Consider the following 21,058-nt stretch of genomic DNA (forward strand, 5'->3'; position numbering starts at 1 on the left):
AAGCAGTAAACAACTCTATATAGTCAGAAGTAAGTGATTTAATGTTATTTCACATCCATATGGGCAAATGATGAGGGATCTCCGCGAATCTCCGTGAAAAACAAATGTCTACTTTGATTTTCGACTTTTTCTGAAGCGCATGAAGGTTTTTTTTGCCTCCAAATTATATTATTTTCTTTTTTCTTTTTCGCTTGGAAAACTGATCATTACTCCAGTCCAGCAGGTGGCGGTAGTCAACCTTTACTCGCAGCTCAAACCGAAGAAGAGGAAGTTTGTTCCGAGTCGCTCGCCGTAGTTTCCGGACCGTCCTCGTCGGTGGCGCTTCTGTCACTCATAAAATCTGTTTTTACAGAAAGCGTTTCTTTCTGTTCCAGGACAAAATGACTTTCCAGTGTCAGCGAGACTGTTATATGACGGAGGTACGAATGTGTTGATCGACGTGCAGGAGGAACCGCAGAAGAAGAGATTAGCTTAGCATCGCTGCTAACTGATCAGTTTCTCTTTAAACCAGATTCCACTTCATGTCATCGTTAATCTCACACATTATTGGATCGCGTGCACACTTGTCCTGCTCCTATTATTTCCAAACCATTAAAAGTAAAAATAAAATAAACCCATTCATTCATCGTTACTCGCCGGGCTGTAAAGTGTCGCATTACTTCTTGCTGCTGTTGACAAACTGCCTCGCTGCTCATTAGTTTTGCAAACTGACACAGTAGAACGATTAAAAAGCTGCATTGCAGTTTGTTGAATGTCGTCTTTTATTGTTCTTCCAGTTCGTGACGTCTGTGGTGTCCTGCTGTCCTGCGGACGTGCAGCATGAAGTCAATGGGAAGAAGGAAACTATTCAAGGTTTCCACGTCAAACTGCAGGACACGATCTTGTTTCCTGAGGGAGGGGGGCAAGTAAGTCCTACCAACCCTGTCAGCCTGACGCCAAGACCCCCTGCTGAGCTGAAGTTTATAGATGTCACATCTACGTTTTGTTTTCATAAATATAAGAGGAACTGTTAGTCAGGAGTCTTTAGAACAGTTTGGATTGTCTGAAAAGGTGGAGAACTTCTGAATTTCCCCCCGAAGAGGAAAAAGTTCAGAATCATTTGGAACACGTCGTGTTTTTTTTACAAACGTAAATAAGAGCTGATCAGTATTGATTTCCACATCAATGGCTGTTGGGACGTCTCCTGATCGTGTCCTGGTGTGTCCAGCCAGACGACCGCGGCCTGATTGGGGACGTGGAGGTTCTGAGGGTGACCCGGCAGGGCCCGGACGCCCTGCACCTGGTGGCCTCCGCCCTGCAGGAGGGCCAGGAGGTGCAGGTGAAGCTGGACTGGGGGCGGAGGTTCGACCACATGCAGCAGCACTCAGGTAGCAAAGTATAGGAGGAAAAAACCTCCGTCCTGCTGGAGGCGCCGTTCTGATGCTTCCTCTTCCTCCTCCTCCTCCTCTTCCTCCTCCTCCTCTTCTTCCTCTTCCTCCTCCTCCCTCTTCCTCCTCCTCCTCCTCCCCCTCCCTCTTCCTCCTCCTCCCTCTTCCTCCTCCCTCTTCCTCCTCCTCCTCCTCCTCCTCCCTCCTCCTCTTCCTCTTCCTCCTCCTCTTCCTCCTCCTCCTCTTCCTCTTCCTCTTCCTCTTCCTCCTCTTCTTCCTCTTCCTCCTCCTCTTCTTCCTCTTCCTCTTCCTCTTCCTCCCTCCTCCTCTTCCTCTTCCTCCTCCTCCCTCCTCCCTCTTCCTCCTCCTCCTCCTCCTCCCTCCTCCTCCCTCCTCCTCTTCCTCTTCCTCCCTCCTCCTCTTCCTCTTCCTCCTCCTCCCTCCTCCTCTTCCTCTTCCTCCTCCTCCCTCCTCCTCTTCCTCCTCCTCCCTCCTCCTCCTCCTCTTCCTCCTCCAGCTCAACATCTGGTCACGGCGCTGGCAGAGTCCATGTTCGGATTCAAGACCACATCCTGGTACTTCACTGCTGCATGTTTCCTCCCTGTGGTTCTGTCTGGCTCTTAGCTTCACCTCTCCCCCTCTCTCTCTCCCCCCCCCCCCCCCCCCCCCCAGGGAACTGGGCCGTCAGAGGAGCAGCATTGAACTGGACACCCCCTGTATGAAAGCTGCTCAGATCAAAGACCTGGAAGAAGCCGTGAACGAGAAGATCCGAGCTCACGTCCCCGTCAGCGTCCAGCTGCTGTCCCCAGATGATCCAGCTGTGGAGACGGTGTGTGGAGGGATCGTCATGACCTGGTGACGGGGACTGACCAGTGTGTGACCGAGCGTGTGTGTATATGTGCCCCCCCCCCCCCCCCCGCCCCCCAGGTGAGGAGTCGGGGGCTCCCTGAGGACCTCGCCGGCCCCGTCAGGGTCGTAGACATCGAGGGAGTCGACACCAACATGTGTTGTGGGACTCATGTCGCCAACCTCAGTCACTTACAGGTAAATCAACACGGAAATACACATTTACTCATTAATTGCTTTTTTTAATTGGGGAATTAAAAAAAAAAAACCAAGTTGGAGAGGAAACCTGTCACAGTCTGAATAATGTGTCTCTGTGGAATCGTCTCCTGCAACAATCAAAGACAACAAACACGTTGCGCAACTCAAAACAAGCTTTAAAATGTTTACTTTAGAAAAGTACATAAATGAAGACAAACGTCTCATTTCCTCTTCAAGAGGTTGACTTGAATCGCCATACAGTCTGATCTTTGCCATTTTGCATATATTTAAAAAAAAAGTATTTTATTTACATTATATGTTGTTGTTTTCTTTATTCTTATTTTCAGACTAATGTACCTGAAATGATTAGGTTTTCCTCAGTAAGGAGAAATGATGACATCTTGACAGTAAACAGCCGTTTCAGAGTTCGAGGTGTAAAATGGAAGACAAACTTAAGTTAGCTTAGCTTTCAACATGCTGAGACTTTTAATTGACTTATTTTCTACTATAAAATATGTTTTGTTACTAATAATCATGTTCAAAAAATACATTTCATTCATTCATTCACGCAAACAAAACTATGCTAAAAAAAAACTTAAATTAGATTTAGATTTTTAAATGAAAGCAGCATTTTTGACGGCACTGATCTGAATAAATGTTTTCATTTTGTGTTTCTTCCTCCTTCAGGCCATAAAGTTTCTGGGGACGGAGAAAGGGAAGAAGAACAAAACCAACCTGCGGTTCCTGGCGGGGAACCGGGTTCTGCAGTACGCCGAGAGGAGCTACGCCGCCGAGCGCTCGCTGGTCACGCTGCTCAAGTCGGTCCAGAGTCTGAAGGAACTGAAGGTTTGCAGCCGTCTGGCGACGCCGCAGGTTAAAACCAGACGGTGTTTGTCCTGCAGGACGGGAGCAGAGCAGCACGTGGACGCCGTGGACAAACTGCAGAAATCTGCCAAGCTGCTGCACAAGGTGAGAGACGATTCAGTCAACCTTCGTCTGGGAGGGAAACCGAACCGCGTCGTGGTTTTAGAACTTCCACCAGAAACATTTACAAATAGAGTATTATAAGTTAAAAAGAAATGCTCTTCCAGACGAACCTGAGTCTCCTGAGAGACGTGGCCGTCCTCGTCGCCCACAACTTCAACCAGGATCCACTCAGAGGGAACTTCTTCAGCCTCCACAAGTATGTGAATCAGCCTCATATGCTATGCTATGCTATGCTACATTATGCTACGCTACGTTATGTTACACTATATTATGTTACGCTACGTTACGTTATGCCATGTTACGTTATGCTATGCTACATTACGCTACATTATGCTACGCTACGTTATGTTGCACTATATTATGTTACGCTACGTTACGTTATGCCATGTTACGTTATGCTATGCTACATTATGCTACGCTACGTTATGTTGCACTATATTATGTTACGCTACGTTACGTTATGCCATGTTACGTTATGCTATGCTACATTACGCTACATTATGCTACGCTACGTTATGTTGCACTATATTATGTTACGCTACGTTACGTTATGCCATGTTACGTTATGCTATGCTACATTATGCTACGCTACGTTATGTTACACTATATTATGTTACGCTACGTTACGTTATGCCATGTTACGTTATGCTATGCTACATTACGCTACATTATGCTACGCTACGTTATGTTGCACTATATTATGTTACGCTACGTTACGTTATGCCATGTTACGTTATGCTATGCTACATTACGCTACATTATGCTACGCTACGTTATGTTGCACTATATTATGTTACGCTACGTTACGTTATGTTACGTTATGCTATGCTATATTATGCTACGCTATGTTCCGTTATGTTATGCTACGTTATACTATGTTCCGTTATGTTATGCTATATTATGTTACGCTACGTTACGTTATGTTATGCTACGCTATGTTACTCTACATTACGCTGTTACGTTACGCCAAGTTATGTTACGCTGCATTATACTACGTTATGTTACATGGTTTTGCTCAATTGTTACGCTAAGTTTACATTATGGTACATTGTTACATTATGTTACATTGTTACGCTATGTTACGCTATGCTACATTATGTTACACTATGCTACATTATGTTACGCTATGCTACGTTATGTTACATTATGCTATGTTGTTACGTTGTTACATTATGCTACAATATGCTGTTATGTTACGTTATGCTACGCTATGTTACATTATGCTATGTTCTGTTACGTTATGCTATGTTATGTTATGCTATGCTACATTATGCTACGCTATGCTACGTTACGTTGAGAAACCAGCCACAATGAAGGACTTTCCTCCGAAGCTCAGTTTGTCTCGTCGTCACTATAACTTGTCGTTTCCAGAAAAGACGGCGACAACGAGTTCATGAACATCGTCGCCAATGAAATCAACACTGAGGTAAGACGGTTGTCGGTTCCATTCTCGCGGCGTCACGGTTGAATGACGGAGTTGACCTTGGCGCCGGCAGGAGACGCTGGTCTTCCTGACGGTGGGAGACGAGAAGGGATCCGGTCTGTTCCTCCTGGCCGGACCTGCTGGACCGCTGGCCGAGCTGGAACCTCGGTAAGGGAACCGGCGCGGCGGCGCCATGGCGTGGCGGTTCTGCGCTGACCGTGTGGCTCTGCTCCGCAGGGTGCTGGAGTCGCTGCAGGGCAAAGGGGCGGCGAAGAACGGGCGCTTCCAGGGCAAAGCCGGCAGCCTGAGCCGGAGGGCGGAGCTCGAGGCTTTCCTCCGCCAACGCCTCGCCGCCGAGCAGCAGTGACACAGGAAGTAGCCGTCGACCACTTCCTGTTGGCCGTCAACATCTGCTCCGGGAAGCTTTTGTTCTTCTTCGCCGTCGGGATCGTCTCGAAGACGATCTGATCACGTGACGTTTGTCAACACGGCGAACTGAAGCCGGTGAAAAGGACTTTTAAAGGAGGATTGAACTTCTGCTGACGACTCGATTTTTCAAAATAAAACAACAGAAAATGCTTTTTTGTGTTTTGCGATCGCTAAACGACGTGAGGGTCTCGTCTCGTGACGTCACGTGTTCAAACTTGTTTGTTTATGTTGATTATTGATCTTCAGGTTCAAACTCCCTGATGGTAAATATCTAAACACCTCGACTGATGTTTGAGCTTTATGAAGTCATTTATTCATGTTTTTATTATTCTGCTGATCTCGGAGAGAAACATTTTCACCAAAAGCTAAAAGGACGTTATAAAAAAGTCTTTTAATTTAAATATGGTCGCTGTTTGCTGAGTCGACCTTAATTCTGTGGTTTTCCTTGAATAAATATAAGATTTTAGCACTATTATTATTATTAGTAGTGTTTTTTGAAGGCCGTCTTACAGTTGTACTGGAAACTCTACAGGAAGTTGGATATTTGGAGGGAAAATGACAGATTTTTGTGAATTTGTGCCCAAATTTGACATTTTCTGGAGGGGGGGTGGGGGGGGGGGAGTTTTATCTCCACCATCATCGGAGGTTTTGTAGTAAAATCCAGAGGAAATTGAAGGATTTGAGTTCCACCGTCTGAAGTCTCGGGTCTTTATTGTGTTCATATGTTAATAAAGTGCCGGCGAGCAGCGGTTCCTATTGTTAAAAAGCAAACACACACACACACACACACACACACACACACACACACACACACACACACACACACACACACACACACACACACACACACACACACACACACACACACACACACACACCAGGAGCTGGAGTGGTCCGGTTGCTTATTGGTCAGGTTGATATTTGGCTCCCGTCACTGCAGAGGCTTCACAATCTTCATTGAAATGTAGTTCTGGAGGAAAAAAGCAAAAGAGAATTAAAGCTGCAAGCAGCATTCGCCGGCACCTCGCGAAAGACCGCCCATCGGGGGGTGGCTATGAACGGTTAATATTTTTTTAAGTTTTGAAGGGTTCGTTTTTTTTAATGACTTTTATTTTGAAAAAATGGCATCAAAACCAGCTAATTAGCTAGTGATTCGTGACCACAGCGCCCCCATTAGGCCACCTACCAAATTTCAGCTCAATCGGACAACATTTGTTAGCATGCTAACGGGCATGCTAGGTCTATCTGATCCAGCTGAAAATCTCACTGTGATACTCCCCCCTCCCCCGGTGCCCCGGAGCCAGATTGCGCAATCACGGTGTCGAATTTCACTGCAGGTGCAGGTCACTTTGGCTCGTTAACTGTCAGAGTTAGAGTGAGAGCTGAGTGATTTTAATTCCAAGATTTTGGAAACAACTGCTCTGCTCTGGGCTCTGCTCACCGGTAAGGAGTACAGCAGGATGGCGAGGAAGAGGACCAGGATGAAGAGGAAGAGGAGGCCGATGAAGAGGCACCTGAACCTCCTCCACACGATGAACTTCATGGTCTTGCAGGGGCTGGTGAACCAGAAGAAGGACGTGTCGGGACGCCTGGGGGTTTCAGAGAGAGAGAGAGAGAGAGAGAGAGAGAGTGTCAGTGCGACCTGGTGCTCTCTCTCCCCGTTGCCATGGCGATCCTGATCAACGCTCACTTGGGGAAGTCCAGCCTGGGGTTCATGTTGGGCTCGTCACGTCCTTTTCCCGCCGGCTTCTCGTCCGCCGCCGCCTCGCTCACGATCTCCAGCGTCATTTCCACCTTCCCCTGCGGACGGAGGAGCGATCAGGGAAACACTGACCTCAAACCGGGTTTAAATCTGTTTATCAGTGAGCTGAACGGCGTCTATACCGGCTTCTGATTGGCTGAACCTCCACAGCCAACGTGGGAAATTCAATGATCAAAATAAATACATTTTATTTGCATATTAAACTGCAAATGCGGACAAATGTCAAAGTCTTTCATCCTTTTGATCCCTTTGAAACTGCAACAATTTGCCAGTCTATTCTGAAATGTATATATTAAAGTTAATCAGATATTATATATATTTTTTTTAATCCCTCAGTCACCTGTACCTGGATATCATATTTTTATTCGGGATTAAAACAATTTGTCATCATCTGGAAATTGTTGAGTTTACGTGTCTAAAGAATCACTTCACATAAATTGGACACCTTTATTGTGAAAGGCGTTGCGTCATGTGACCTCCACAGATGCATTAATTAATTCTGACCAAGGACGGTTTTGAATTTCATTTTTGCCGATCTAGTGTTTTTAGTCTCTAACCTTCAGTCTTTTATTTATTTGGAGTTTAAACCCAGAACAGACCCTAAAAGACTCTTTACATCAAAATAAATTAAGATGATTGTAAAAAAATCTAATAAATCGCAGTAATGGCGCCGAGGCTCGTCTCCACGGACAAATCTGAGTCTTTCACTGAACAATGTCTTTGTTATTTCCTGTCCGTCTGTTCACGTTTGCTTCAGAAACGTTCCACTCTATAATAACTGCTCCTGGTTCTGCTGGTACTCACGCCCAGAACCTTCTTCCCGTCCTGCTCAATAGAACACGGCCACCAGCCTCGGACCGCCTGCTGAGCGAACAGCGACCTGGCGTTCTCCGCCTTGTCTCCGCCCGCCGCCGCCGCCTCCATCATCTCCACGCTGCACTTCTCTGCAGTCTTGGCCGGAGCCACCAGGTGGCGCAGGTCCAGCTCCAGAGAGCCTGAGGCCACATTTCATCACATGCTGGGTCAGAACCAGAACCAGAACCAGAACCAGAACCAGAACCAGAACCAGAGCGGGTCTGCAGCTCCTCCGTCGAGCTTTATTATTGCTACATCAACCGTTTCTTCTCGTCTGCGTTCATCACTGCTTTTCAAAGCCGGATGAGAAACGGATAAAACAGTATGGCTTTACTTAAAATGGTAAAAAAAAACAACAGGTAAAACTACTTCAAAATAAAATGATAAAGGAAGAGCGGTTAAATTAAAATCATTAAAATTGATATGGAGGGTTTTGTTTTTCTGGAAAAATTAAAAAGAGAAAAGAAAATAGAAAAAAACAAATTATTTTAAAAGAAAAGGTAAAAAAGATTATTAAAAAAGGAAATAAAACTGAGGGAAAGAAGAATCCGGTGCGTCTCAACGTCTCACCAAAGGTTCTCAACTGTAACAAGCGAAATAAACTAAAGCAGGAAAATCCATCAAAAAAGAGGAAAAATCAGTTAAAATAGCCACAGAAGCTCAAAATGTAAGGAACTATAATGAAACTGAACTATTAACATCTCATGAATGCAGCCTCGTGTTATTTCCTTCATGTCTAACGACGGTTCTGGGGTGTAGAACCCTGACGTTCCCTACCGAGGTAGTCGTCCAGAGAGAACTTGTCGTTGTCCCAGATCTGGACGATGAGCTTGGGGGGAATCCGGAACTCCGTCTTGTCGAGGCTCCAGAAGCGTTCCTGAGGAGGACAGGAGGTCTGACGGGCCGGTTCTCCTGGAGGTTCCTCCTCCCAGCAGAACCGGCGGAACCACACCCACCTTCTTGGACACCAGGCAGAGCTGCTCCGTCGGCAGGAAGTCGAAGTCGTAGACGAACCTCCAGTTAAAGTTCCCGTCTCCGTCCAGGGACCTGTAGTGGACGTCCGTCTTCTGCTTGTCCTCCTCCATCCCGGCCATCCATCTGCCCACAGAGCAAAGCGTCGGCGCCGACCACCACCGAAGAAGAGAGGCCCTCCGGAGGGGGAGGCGGCGACGCCGGTTACCCCTTCACGTAGACGTCGCTCATGTTCTCCCCCGTGATGCTCGTCTCGTCCAGAGTCACGTCCGTGGTGTTCCAGATCACCACTCGCAGCAAGAACCTGGACAGGAACCACACTCCAGATCAGACGGGTTCTGGGTTTACTGACAGTGATGTCGTTATTAGAACCATCGTACCTCAGGAAAATCATCGTACCTCAGGAAAATCATCGTACCTCTGGAAAATCATCATATTCCAGGAAAATCATCATATTTCAGGAAAATCATCGTACCTCAGGAAAATCATCATACCTCAGGAAAATCATCAGACCTCAGGAAAATCATCGTACCTCAGGAAAATCATCATACCTCAGGAAAATCATCGTACCTCAGGAAAATCATCGTACCTCAGGAAAATCATCATATTTCAGGAAAATCATCGTACCTCAGGAAAATCATCAGACCTCAGGAAAATCATCGTACCTCAGGAAAATCATCATACCTCAGGAAAATCATCATACCTCAGGAAAATCATCATATTTCAGGAAAATCATCGTACCTCAGGAAAATCATCAGACCTCAGGAAAATCATCGTACCTCAGGAAAATCATCATACCTCAGGAAAATCATCATACCTCAGGAAAATCATATTTCAGTAAATTCATCATATTTCAGGAAAATCATCATACCTCAGGAAAATCATCGTACCTCAGGAAAATCATCATATTTCAGTAAAATCATATTTCAGGAAAATCATCATATTTCAGTAAAATCATATTTCAGGAAAATCATCATACCTCAGGAAAATCATCATACCTCAGGAAAATCATCATATTTCAGGAAAATCATATTTCAGGAAAATCATCATACCTCAGGAAAATCATCATATTTCAGTAAAATCATATTTCAGTAAAATCCTATTTCAGTAAAATCATCATATTTCATCTGTCAAATCAATTTGACTCCGTCATTCCAACAAACCCAGAACCAGATGTGACAGACATAGACGTATAACACTAGATGCGTCCCGGCGCCGCCATCTTGGGTGAGGCCTCCTGTTGATGCTAAACAGGCTAGCAAATCCACTAGAACATCCGTAGCTCTCTTGCTAGTCCGCGTAGCAACACAAGTAATACCTCATTTTAAAGCTGAGGGAAAGAAAGCTCTGTTCCTCCCAACAATTCTTCCATGAGCTTTGCTTCGTGGACTAGCAAGTGATGCTACGGATGTTTTTGGTGGATTTTCTAGCCTGGGGTCTTTCTGTTCAGCCCGAGCGGGAGACCTATCCAAGATGGCGGCACGTCAAGTCAACAGGCGCTGATAGGCCGTGAGCTGTCTAGTGTTTTACGTCGATGGCGCAGAGCAGCAGCACTCACTTCTTGGGCTTGCGGGGCGTGATGTCGAAGGGCGGTCCCGGCAGGCCGATGCTTTTGGGGAAAACGTCCACCCACATCTGAAGTCTTCCCTGGAAGAGACAGACAAAGTTAGTTTGGTACCTGAGAGAGGAGGAGGAGGAGGAGGAGGAGGAGGAGGAGGAGGAGGAGGAGGAGGAGGAGGAGGAGCAGGAGGAGGACCTGGGAGAGGTTGGGCTGGAAGGAGCTGTAGAGGGTCCGGGTCTCCACGTGTTCGGGTACGAGTCCCTGCCTCCGCAACACGTGAAGACACAGGCGCTGGTGGGACGGACCCAGGTGCTGGTGGACGTCCTTGTTGGTTTCTAGGAGGGACGGACGTTGAGACTCTTCGCCAACACAACCGGAGGGGTGCCTCCACCCTCCCTTCAGGAACCTTACCGAACTCGGCCAGCGTGTACAGTTTGCCGTTGAAGGTGAGCGACGTCCCGTTGTCTTCGCTCCGGGGTTTGGACAGGCCTTTGAGACGGGCCAGGTTCTCCAGCAGCTCGGAGGGCTTCAGCTGGTCCCTCCACTGGTTCACACCCGAACTGAAACCACCGAGGCAGGAGTCGTCAGGGGAGCGTTCTGGACTTCCTGAAGACTTCCTGAAGACTTCCTGAAGACCTCCTGAAGACCTCCTGAAGACTTCCTGAAGACTTCCTGAAAACCTCCTGAAGACTTCCTGAAGACCTCCTGAAGACTTCCTGTAGATTTCCTGAAGACTTCCTGTAGATTTCCTGAAGACTTCCTGAAGATTTCCTGAAGCTTCCTGAAACTTCCTGAAGACTTCCTGAAGACTTCCTGAAGCTTCCTGAAGACTTCCTGAAGACTTCCTGAAGACTTCCTGAAACTTCCTGAAGACTTCCTGAAAACCTCCTGAAGACTTCCTGAAGACTTCCTGAAACTTCCTGAAGACTTCCTGAAGACTTCCTGAAGACTTCCTGAAGACTTCCTGAAACTTCCTGAAGACTTCCTGAAGCTTCCTGAAAACCTCCTGAAGACTTCCTGAAGACTTCCTGAAGCTCCCTGAAGACTTCCTGAAGACTTCCTGAAGACTTCCTGAAACTTCCTGAAGACTTCCTGAAGCTTCCTGAAGACTTCCTGAAGCTTCCTGAAAACCTCCTGAAGACTTCCTGAAGACTTCCTGAAACTTCCTGAAGACTTCCTGAAAACCTCCTGAAGACTTCCTGAAGACTTCCTGAAGACTTCCTGAAGACTTCCTGAAGACTTCCTGAAGACTTCCTGAAACTTCCTGAAGACTTCCTGAAAACCTCCTGAAGACTTCCTGAAGACTTCCTGAAGGCTTCCTGAAGGCTTCCTGAAGACTTCCTGAAAACCTCCTGAAGACTTCCTGAAGACTTCCTGAAGCTCCCTGAAGACTTCCTGAAGACTTCCTGAAACTTCCTGAAGACTTCCTGAAGCTTCCTGAAGACTTCCTGAAGACTTCCTGAAGACTTCCTGAAACTTCCTGAAGACTTCCTGAAGACTTCATGAAGACTTCCTGAAGACTTCCTGAAACTTCCTGAAGACTTCCTGAAACTTCCTGAAAACCTCCTGAAGACTTCCTGAAGACTTCCTGAAAACCTCCTGAAGACTTCCTGAAGACTTCCTGAAGCTTCCTGAAGACTTCCTGAAACTTCCTGAAGGCTTCCTGAAGGCTTCCTGAAGACTTCCTGAAGCTTCCTGAAGCTTCCCGCCCGGTCCCAGAGCTCCTCACATGCAGTAGGTCTGCGGAATGCCGCAGTACGAGTTGTAGCGGGACAGGAAGCGGTTCTCCAGGTCGATCACCGTCTCGCCGACCTTCTCGTCTCGACTCAGGAGGTCGTAGTCGTACACCGAGATCTTCAGGTCCTTGTCCTGGGGCAGGAAACACGTCATCTCAAACATCCTGCAAACACAAAGGACACGCCATGACCACATTTTCTGTTTGAGGCTTATTATTTAACTCCGTCAGTCCCGGAGACGTTTACCTTCCAAACACGGGGTTCAGGGTGTTCGGGATGTGGTTGTCTCGGTCCTCAATCTTGGTCCTTCCCAGAGACATCTTGATGTACGGGTCGCACTGAGTGGCAGAAGGTCCCGACAGGTCAGAGCAGAAGGTCCCGACAGGTCAGAAGGTCCCAACAGGTCAGAGCAGAAGGTCCCGACAGGTCAGAGATAAGGTCGCAGCAGGTCAGAGATAAGGTCCCGACAGGTCAGAGCAGAAGGTCCCGACAGGTCAGAATAGAAGGTCCCGGCAGGTCAGAAGGTCCGAACAGGTCAGAGCAGAAGGTCCCGGCAGGTCAGAGATAAGGTCGCAGCAGGTCAGAGATAAGGTCCCGACAGGTCAGAATAGAAGGTCCCGGCAGGTCAGAAGGTCCCAACAGGTCAGAGCAGAAGGTCCCGGCAGGTCAGAGATAAGGTCGCAGCAGGTCAGAGATAAGGTCCCGACAGGTCAGAATAGAAGGTCCCGGCAGGTCAGAAGGTCCCAACAGGTCAGAGCAGAAGGTCCCGACAGGTCAGAGATAAGGTCGCAGCAGGTCAGAGATAAGGTCCCGACAGGTCAGAGCAGAAGGTCCCGACAGGTCAGAATAGAAGGTCCCGGCAGGTCAGAAGGTCCCGACAGGTCAGAGATAAGGTCCCGGCAGGTCAGAAGAGATACTCACTCGGCCGTTATTGTCTTTAGGCTGCAGGTCGACGGCGCGAACCACATAAACCCTGACCAGACACTCCTGAGGTCCGCTGTCCGGCAGCTCCCTGAACTGACGGGGGGGCTGAGAAACCCCGGGGTCGTCCGGTAACGGGTACACCTTGAAAGACCCCTGGAGGCACAGGAACACACGGTGAGCTTCGTGAGCAGGAGCCGAACGCCGTCGTCACCCGGAGAGGCTCAGAGGACCTTGAACTCTCCGACCACGGTGGGGTCGTCGTCCCCGTTCTCGTTCTTTCCTCGCTGGAGTTTGAAGGTGTTGCAGAAATCAGTCAGCCCTTTGAATTCTGGGACATTTTCCAGATCACAGTCGTAGACCTGGAATTCCAAACAGCTCACGTCATTCGCCGCCACACAAGAGACGCGGCGGCCGACGAGGCGGGGGTGAAAACGGCGGCTCACTTTGAGGGTGTCGTAGCCTTTCTTCAGGTACGGGCGGCATTTCTCCTGGTCGCCGACCGACGCGTAGAATTTACTCCACCAGTCAACCGTCTCCTTTTCCTACAGATTGGAGTGGATTGGACTTTAGCGTTCATACGTTGACAAGACGTACAAAAAGTGTTGAAGCGTACAACCTGGTCGACTCACCTTCTCCGCCTGCGGAGAAACACAGGGAGAAAGAGTGAAAAGTTCACACAGCAGTTACAAACTACAGAAGCTTCAAACTGTTAAGAAACAATATGATTAAAAAAAAGGATTGATAAAGTAATTTCAGGTGCAGTTTCAGTCATTCAGTGAAACAAGGGTGTAACAATGTGATTCTATTTATTTAAAAGCCGATAAGACTTGTAAATAAAAGAGCTTCTCTCCATTCAGAAGACGATACTGTCAAATCTCACTTCTTCTCGTCAATATTAAGACTTTTAGATCAGTTCTGGTTTGTCTTTCTCACAGACTTCTTAAAAACAATAAACTGCAGTACAGTCACTGTCCACCAGAGGGCGCACTGACACTGACTGGCCGTCATCACCTTGTATTAAAGTCAGCAGGAGTGAGGGTCACTTAGGATTATGACCACAGCTAATATTTACAAGTTTCCTCTTTCCTGCTCAAACATTGACTTTTTTCCAGTGAGATAATATTGAAACGTGGGGAAGGTGGAGTTTCTGCAGCGTGAGAACTTCCTGTTACGAAGGGCGACGTGCCGGATTCCTGACGTGGTTAAAAACTGTGAAAATCCAAGGTTGTCAAAAACGAATGACATTAATAAATATAAGGATAATGAGTGATTGTGACGCTCCATGTTTCTGCTCTGCCTCAGTTCTTCTTCCTCCGTCTTGTGTTTTATGTGGTTCTTGTCTGTGTGTGTGTGTGTGTGTGTGTGTGTGTGTGTGTGTGTGTGTGTGTGTGTGTGCTTTTTAGGGGAAAACAATACAACTAAGCACATTTGAATACAATTGGGAGGGAAATGTAAAATCACTATAATGAAGCATTTAAACTCCATTAGTCGAGCACTTGGTCGCTGTTAAATTCAACAAATAATTGCTTTAAGAATAAAAACAAGAGGTTCCTGTTCCAGCAGCTGCGCTAAGCTAAGCTAAGCTAACAGGATTTGTGAAGGAGGCTCAGATTCAACACAATCTGTTTTCTCATCAAGGTCTGTGGAGGAACTAAAGTGAAAACTCCTCGTTGGTTCTTCCTGCTCTGCGGCACAGGGGAAGCTTTTACCTGTTACACCCTTGCTGAGAAGGAAGAATTAAGAAGTGCTCATTAAAAGAGAATCACAGATATCATGCGAGTCCCACACGGATCAGTGGCGTCGTGAGGCTGCTGGGGGGTGAGAGGCGTCAGCCTGGTGCTCATTGGTGCCCGGCCAGGTGGGTTAGGAAGCTACGACACGGAACCATACATACAAAGTGGGAAGTGGCAGCAGGAGCCATTTTGTCCACAGCAGCAGACATGCTGCACATGAACTGAAAGCCAAAGTCGGTGGGTTTGTCAAATTTGACCTGGGAGTCAAATTCAGGCTGAAGAGTCAATTGAGGGAAATGTGTGTGTGTGTGTGTGTGTGTTAACCTGGGGGGGGGGGGGTGTTTACCTGGGCCTCCAGCAGAGGTCTGGACTCGTCCATGCTGATGGAGACGTCTTTGTGAGGTGTGGCCATCATCAGAGCCACTGGGGACACGAGGGAACCACGTCAGGACTTTTGCCTTCGTCGGCTCTCTTCTCTTCACGAATCCAAATGACCCACTTACTTTTGGAGGCCATCGCTCCGTCTGCCGTGACGACGTAGGGGTCGCACCTGAAGGCCTCCAGGGACGTGACGGTGCACTGCCCCACCACGGGCTTCCTGCCGAACGGGCGGTGGTCGATCACCTTCAGCACGATGGGGGGCGTGTACATCTCCTCCTTGGGGAGCAGCTGGATGGAGAGAGCAGCAGGACGGAGAGAGCAGCAGGACGGAGAGAGCAGCAGGATGGAGAGAGCAGCAGGATGGAGAGAGCAGCAGGACGGAGAGAGCAGCAGGACGGAGAGAGCAGCAGGACGGAGAGAGCAGCAGGATGGAGAGAGCAGCAGGACAGAGAGAGCAGCAGGACGGAGAGAGCAGCAGGATGGAGAGAGCAGCAGGATGGAGAGAGCAGCAGGACGGAGAGAGCAGCAGGACGGAGAGAGCAGCAGGATGGAGAGAGCAGCAGGAGGGAGAGAGCAGCAGGATGGAAAGAGCAGCAGGACGGAGAGAGCAGCAGGATGGAGAGAGCAGCAGGATGGAGAGAGCAGCAGGATGGAGAGAGCAGCAGGACGGAGAGAGCAGCAGGATGGAGAGAGCAGCAGGAGGGAGAGAGCAGCAGGATGGAAAGAGCAGCAGGACGGAGAGAGCAGCAGGATGGAGAGAGCAGCAGGATGGAGAGAGCAGCAGGATGGAGAGAGCAGCAGGATGGAGAGAGCAGCAGGATGGAGAGAGCAGCAGGACGACAACAAATAGACTTGAGGTGAGACGACCTGGATCCCGTTCAGTATTTTCCCACGCTCCCTGTAGCGGAAGGCGGCCGTTACCACTTTGATGAAGAGGACGGAGCTGGGGAAGTTGGGACTCTTCTTCATGTTCTTGATGACGGCCGACTCCACCCTCTGCCCGCCGCACTCCACCACCAAGCTGGGCGACGACACGGAGGCCAGCTGGTACGACTTCATGTTCCTCAGGCCCCACGCCAGGATCTGCAGACACAGAGGCTGCTGAGACGGCGGAGGGACGGTGGAGGACGGCGGAGTGACGGTGGAGGACGGCGGAGTGACGGTGGAGGACGGTGGAGGACGGCGGAGTGACGGTGGAGGACGGTGGAGGACGGCGGAGTGACGGTGGAGGACGGTGGAGGACAGTGAAGTGATGGCGGAGGACGGCGGAGTGACGGTGGAGGACGGTGAAGTGACGGCGGAGGACAGTGAAGTGACGGTGGAGGACGGCGGAGGATGGTGGAGGACAGTGAAGTGACGGCGGAGGACGGTGAAGTGACGGCGGAGGACGGCGGAGGATGGTGGAGGACGGTGGAGGACAGTGAAGTGACGGCGGAGGACGGTGGAGGACGGTGGAGGACGGCGGAGTGATGGCGGAGGACGGTGGAGGACGGTGAAGTGACGGTGGAGGACGGTGAAGTGACGGTGGAGGACGGCGGAGTGATGGCGGAGGACGGTGGAGGACGGTGGAGGACGGTGAAGTGACGGTGGAGGACGGCGGAGTGACGGTGGAGGACGGTGGAGGACGGTGAAGTGACGGTGGAGGACGGTGGAGGACGGTGGAGGACGGTGGAGGACGGCGGAGTGATGGCGGAGGACGGCGGAGTGACGGTGGAGGACGGTGAAGTGACGGCGGAGGACAGTGAAGTGACGGTGGAGGACGGCGGAGGATGGTGGAGGACAGTGAAGTGACGGCGGAGGACGGTGAAGTGACGGCGGAGGATGGTGGAGGACGGTGGAGGACAGTGAAGTGACGGCGGAGGACGGTGGAGGACGGCGGAGTGACGGCGGAGGACGGTGAAGTGACGGCGGAGGACAGTGAAGTGACGGTGGAGGACGGCGGAGGATGGTGGAGGACAGTGAAGTGACGGCGGAGGACGGTGAAGTGACGGCGGAGGACGGCGGAGGATGGTGGAGGACGGTGGAGGACAGTGAAGTGACGGTGGAGGACGGTGAAGTGACGGCGGAGGACGGCGGAGGATGGTGGAGGACGGTGGAGGACAGTGAAGTGACAGCGGAGGACGGTGAAGTGACGGCGGAGGACGGCGGAGGACGAGTGACCATCCCAGTTACCTCCACGGCAGTGAGCTGCACCACGGGCCGGATTCCCTGAGGAACCATGTAGAGGTTCTCCGCCCTCTGAGGGGGAACCAGGGGAAGCTCCACCTCCCCCGACTGCACAGGGAAACAGTTACCGTGAGAAACACAATCATAAACTCAGGAAACACACGTGTGAGCGACCGGAATCGTCCGTCTCAGCGGCCGCTTGTCCGTCCCAGTGATCGGGACTCACCTTGTCCTTCAGGATGAGTTCTGCAGCCACCAGAGCCTCGCCGGCCCCCTGGCCCCTCTGGAGGACCGGGTGCCACAGCAGCCGGGGCGCCTCGTCCACGCCGGGATTCAGCTTCACCATTGGGACGCAAACGCTGCGACCCAGCAGCTCGTCTTTCCCCTGGACACACGGTCACACCGCCGGTTTGAGTTTGATGGCAGATTCTAAATTCTAATCCTAGTTGTTCATTCATTCCCATTATTCCCCGGAGCTGCAGGGTTCCGTCCAGCAGAACCCCCCCAGGGTTCCTTCCTACCACTTGGTCGTGGTCGTAGAACTCCAGGACGGCGAGCGGCGGCTGCTCGGCGACGCTCTGAGGGTCTCCGTAAATCTGCACGTCGTTGAAAATCAGCGTTTGGTCCCAGGTGGGGTTCAGCGTCGCCCGGAGCTTCTCCGTCGTCTTGCTGACGTGCAGGAAGGAGACGTGGGCGTAAGGGTCTGACGGGGAAATAACCATTTGATTTGAGTGTCGTCGATACGAACGAGGCGTCAAAGTCATTAGTGGGACTCTTACCAGAGAAGCTGTCTTTGTCCATGGACATCAAGCTCTGCGCCTGATAGACGTAGACACGGAGGTGGTACATGTAGGACCCTGAACACAGTTCCAACGTTATCGACGTTTCATTATTTGTACGTAATGTTCGTTAAGAAGAAGAAGAAGAAACTATTTGTATAGCACCTTTCACAGATAAAATCACAAAGAAACAACAATAAAAACAATAAAATAGTACAGACGGAATTAACATAGACCCAATCACATGTCGACTAACAGCTTGTCTGAACATCCGTGTTTTCAGCTGCTTCTTAAAAGAATCCACGCGACAAAGGAAGGTCGTTCCACAAACTAGGAGCAACAGCTTCAGAGGACAAGTGTCCTCTGGCTTTAAAGTGGGTCCGTGGGACAGTGAGGAGGTTCTGGCCCGAGGACCTAAGGGAGCGACTGGAGGAGTACCAGGGGCACAACAAGTCAGGCACATATTTAGGAGCCTGACCGTGCAACGCTCTAAAAGTCACAACTAAAATCTTGAATTCAATTCGAAATTTGCCGGGGAGCCGGTGCAGAGAATGTAAAATAGGAGTAACGTGAGACCGTCTGCTAGATCCTGTTAAAAGCCACGCTGCAGCACTTTCAACCCTTTGACGTCGATTCAAAGCAGATTTGTTAAAACAAGTAAAAAGGGAGTTACAATAATCTAAACGAGACGAGATAAAGGCATGAATTACCACTTCTAGATCAGAGTTGGATAGAATTGGCCTTAGCTTGGCGAAGTTCCTCAAGTGGAAGAAACAGTTTTTGACCAGACGTCTCGAATGGCTGTCGAGGGACAGAGACTGGTCAAACCAGACGTCAAGGTTTCTGATGCTCGACTGAACCGAGCAGCCCAGAGAACCAAGGTGGTTGATCATCGAGGGAATTTTCTGCTCTGGAGCAATAATCAAAGTCTTGAGCTGAAGGCAGTTTTCACAGAGCCACAACTTTACACTTGGAAGACAATCCATCAACTCTGACAGTCTGTGCATCTCTGACTCCTTAGACGAAACATACAGTTGAATATCGTCAGCATAGAGAATCATGCGGAATGGTGGCGGAAGCGCAGTCGTCTCCGGTTCGTTGACGACTGTCTGCGTCACTCACTCTGGAAGAAGCAGGACACGGTGGGCGTGTTGGCCCCAAACAGCTTGGTGGCGTCGGCCTCGCCGCCCTTCTCCCTCTCCTCCGTGTCGACGCCCTGCTGGGCGAAGCGGCGTCTCAGTTCACCGTCACATGCCGCCAAGCAAAGTGCCGACTGGCGCGTTTGAAGGGCGAGCAAATATTTGAAGAGTTTCTGGTGACTCAGTTCCTGCTCGCGAGGAACCGATTCGCCTCCAACTCAAACAAGGCCTTTTTTTTTCCTCCCCCTTCTGGGTTATGACGCCCAGCAGGAGACTCACCAGCGCCCCCTCCAGCTGGAAGATGGCCGACGCCCCCAGGCGGTCTTCTGGCGCCATCTTCCTCCTCCAGCGCCGCCGACGGAACGTGTCTGACGAACGCTCCTTCCGGTGGAACTTCCAGCCAATCAGGGAGGAGAACTCCCAGCCTTCAGGGTCGCCTTGCTCTCGTCTCTGAGACACACAGTCACTGTGAGCTCACATGGTGAAGAGACTGATACGTAAATTTGTACTTTATATTCATTATTAGTACTATAATTAGTACTATTAATAGTACTATGCACGAGTATTATTATACACTATTACACATTATTATCTGTATTATTGTTATTACTATTATATAATACCTACTTCTAATGGCTCTGCCACTGCACCTTACTATTTATTGATCTTGCTTTGATCTCCTGCTTATTTCTAAGTGCCCATGTTCCGTTCTGTGTTTTACTTTATGTCTTATACCCAGATATTTTAATATTTTTATTTCTTACTTTTATTACTATTCTATTGTATTTTATAATATTCGTATGTACCAGATTGCTGCAACAAGACAATTTCCCTTGGGGGATGAACAAAGTGATTATCTATCTGTCTATTAAAGCTGCCGGACCTCCATCGCTGCTCCGGCCGGCAGCGCGGCTCTCCTGCGAGGACGGACCAGGCGTCTCCGGCGGTGGACGTGGTAGACCTTCTCGGCGGGGACCCAGGACCGAGGCTTGTCGTCTGGAGGGATGGTCACTCCGTACTCCCAGCCTGGGGAGGACACAGTCAGACTATATGCAGACAAGCCACATTTATCTTCCTGGGGTTTGTTGGAAAAACCCCCCCCCCAAAAAACCCAAGTCTGGGATTTGAAATTGAGCCTCGGTGCCGAAGACGGTCGAGGGTTTAGAACCTGCAGATCCTCCAGAATCTTCCTCCTCCGTCACCAACACATACAATCAATCAAGCTTTGCTCCACATTCCAGAAAGTGTAACTTCAACTTTCTTTCTGTAAATCCTGAATCAACCACCACAAAAGCAGACAAACCTTTAGTTTGTCCTATTTAACTTCATTTGACTCCGTGACTCTGGACATGCGTCTGTCCACCAGTGCAACTTTATATTTTCTTCTTTCCGTTGAACGTTTTATTTGTGCAGCTCGTTCAGTTGGACTTCATAAATCTGAGCGGTTCCGTATGGATAAAGTCTGATTGGTGGTCAGTTCAATAACTCTGCTTTCTCGCTCTGAACTGTAAAGTGAAGCCGGCACCTTGATCGTCCACGGCTCTGTTGTCGTCCACCGTCCACTCGTCCTCCCACACCCAGCCTGGAGGACAGTCGAACTCCGCAGGGTTCCGGCTTCTTCTCCCCATTCTGTACAAACCACAGCTGATCAGCAGCTCTCGTGCATTCTGACATTGATCTATAAATTATATCGTGGGAATAATTACAGAAGAGTCAATTTGTTAAAGAGGTCATATTTTACTAAATCCCCCAGAAGAAGACAGTGTGTCCTCTCTCTCCCCCCCTCTCTCTCTCTCTCTC

General features: G+C 49.5%; 2 protein-coding genes across 4 annotated transcripts in view; one reads left to right on the forward strand and one right to left on the reverse strand.

The window, feature by feature from the left end:
- Window positions 1–290: 290 nt before the first annotated feature.
- aarsd1 (alanyl-tRNA synthetase domain containing 1) lies at window positions 291–5,821 on the forward strand. Of its 3 annotated transcripts, XM_080517525.1 has the most exons (11): window positions 291–419; window positions 777–905; window positions 1,208–1,367; window positions 1,885–1,942; window positions 2,040–2,196; window positions 2,295–2,411; window positions 3,099–3,380; window positions 3,503–3,594; window positions 4,770–4,824; window positions 4,895–4,989; window positions 5,059–5,821. In XM_080517525.1, exons 1-11 carry the CDS (start codon window positions 381–383, stop codon window positions 5,186–5,188), a joined length of 1,314 nt encoding a protein of 437 aa, XP_080373651.1. In that variant the 5' UTR covers window positions 291–380; the 3' UTR covers window positions 5,189–5,821. The 3 variants fall into 3 exon arrangements, with proteins under 3 accessions (XP_080373651.1, XP_080373650.1, XP_080373649.1); XM_080517524.1 differs by lacking the exon at window positions 5,059–5,821 and having other exon boundaries at window positions 3,099–3,229; window positions 3,314–3,380; window positions 3,503–5,019; XM_080517523.1 differs by lacking the exon at window positions 5,059–5,821 and having other exon boundaries at window positions 3,503–5,019.
- Window positions 5,822–5,950: 129 nt separating this feature from the next.
- The window catches only part of LOC308145393 (myoferlin-like), a 33,460-nt gene continuing 18,352 nt past the window's right edge, over window positions 5,951–21,058 (reverse strand). Inside the window, 28 exon segments of the mRNA XM_080516811.1 lie at window positions 5,951–6,220; window positions 6,692–6,839; window positions 6,941–7,050; window positions 7,817–8,007; window positions 8,645–8,744; window positions 8,824–8,965; window positions 9,048–9,143; window positions 10,398–10,486; window positions 10,596–10,735; window positions 10,812–10,960; window positions 12,130–12,300; window positions 12,383–12,474; window positions 13,058–13,213; window positions 13,291–13,419; window positions 13,504–13,602; window positions 14,946–15,014; window positions 15,140–15,216; window positions 15,297–15,462; window positions 16,096–16,257; window positions 17,347–17,448; window positions 17,567–17,725; window positions 17,862–18,043; window positions 18,120–18,197; window positions 19,242–19,335; window positions 19,538–19,708; window positions 20,142–20,284; window positions 20,784–20,874; window positions 20,876–20,887. Of these exon segments, the coding sequence (XP_080372937.1) occupies window positions 6,182–6,220; window positions 6,692–6,839; window positions 6,941–7,050; window positions 7,817–8,007; window positions 8,645–8,744; window positions 8,824–8,965; window positions 9,048–9,143; window positions 10,398–10,486; window positions 10,596–10,735; window positions 10,812–10,960; window positions 12,130–12,300; window positions 12,383–12,474; window positions 13,058–13,213; window positions 13,291–13,419; window positions 13,504–13,602; window positions 14,946–15,014; window positions 15,140–15,216; window positions 15,297–15,462; window positions 16,096–16,257; window positions 17,347–17,448; window positions 17,567–17,725; window positions 17,862–18,043; window positions 18,120–18,197; window positions 19,242–19,335; window positions 19,538–19,708; window positions 20,142–20,284; window positions 20,784–20,874; window positions 20,876–20,887 (3,357 nt within the window). The 3' untranslated portion in view covers window positions 5,951–6,181.

The sequence above is a fragment of the Blennius ocellaris genome, assembly GCF_963422515.1.
Source record: "Blennius ocellaris genome assembly, chromosome: 21".
Taxonomy (NCBI): Eukaryota; Metazoa; Chordata; class Actinopteri; order Blenniiformes; family Blenniidae; genus Blennius; species Blennius ocellaris.

Bases quoted from the DNA above. Each gene is read 5' to 3' on its own strand.
- aarsd1 (XM_080517523.1), top strand. From the start codon at position 381: ATGACTTTCCAGTGTCAGCGAGACTGTTATATGACGGAG. The intron at 906-1,207 runs GTAAGTCCTACC...TGGTGTGTCCAG, and splicing joins TTCCTGAGGGAGGGGGGCAA to CCAGACGACCGCGGCCTGAT. The intron at 1,368-1,884 runs GTAGCAAAGTAT...TTCCTCCTCCAG, and splicing joins CCACATGCAGCAGCACTCAG to CTCAACATCTGGTCACGGCG.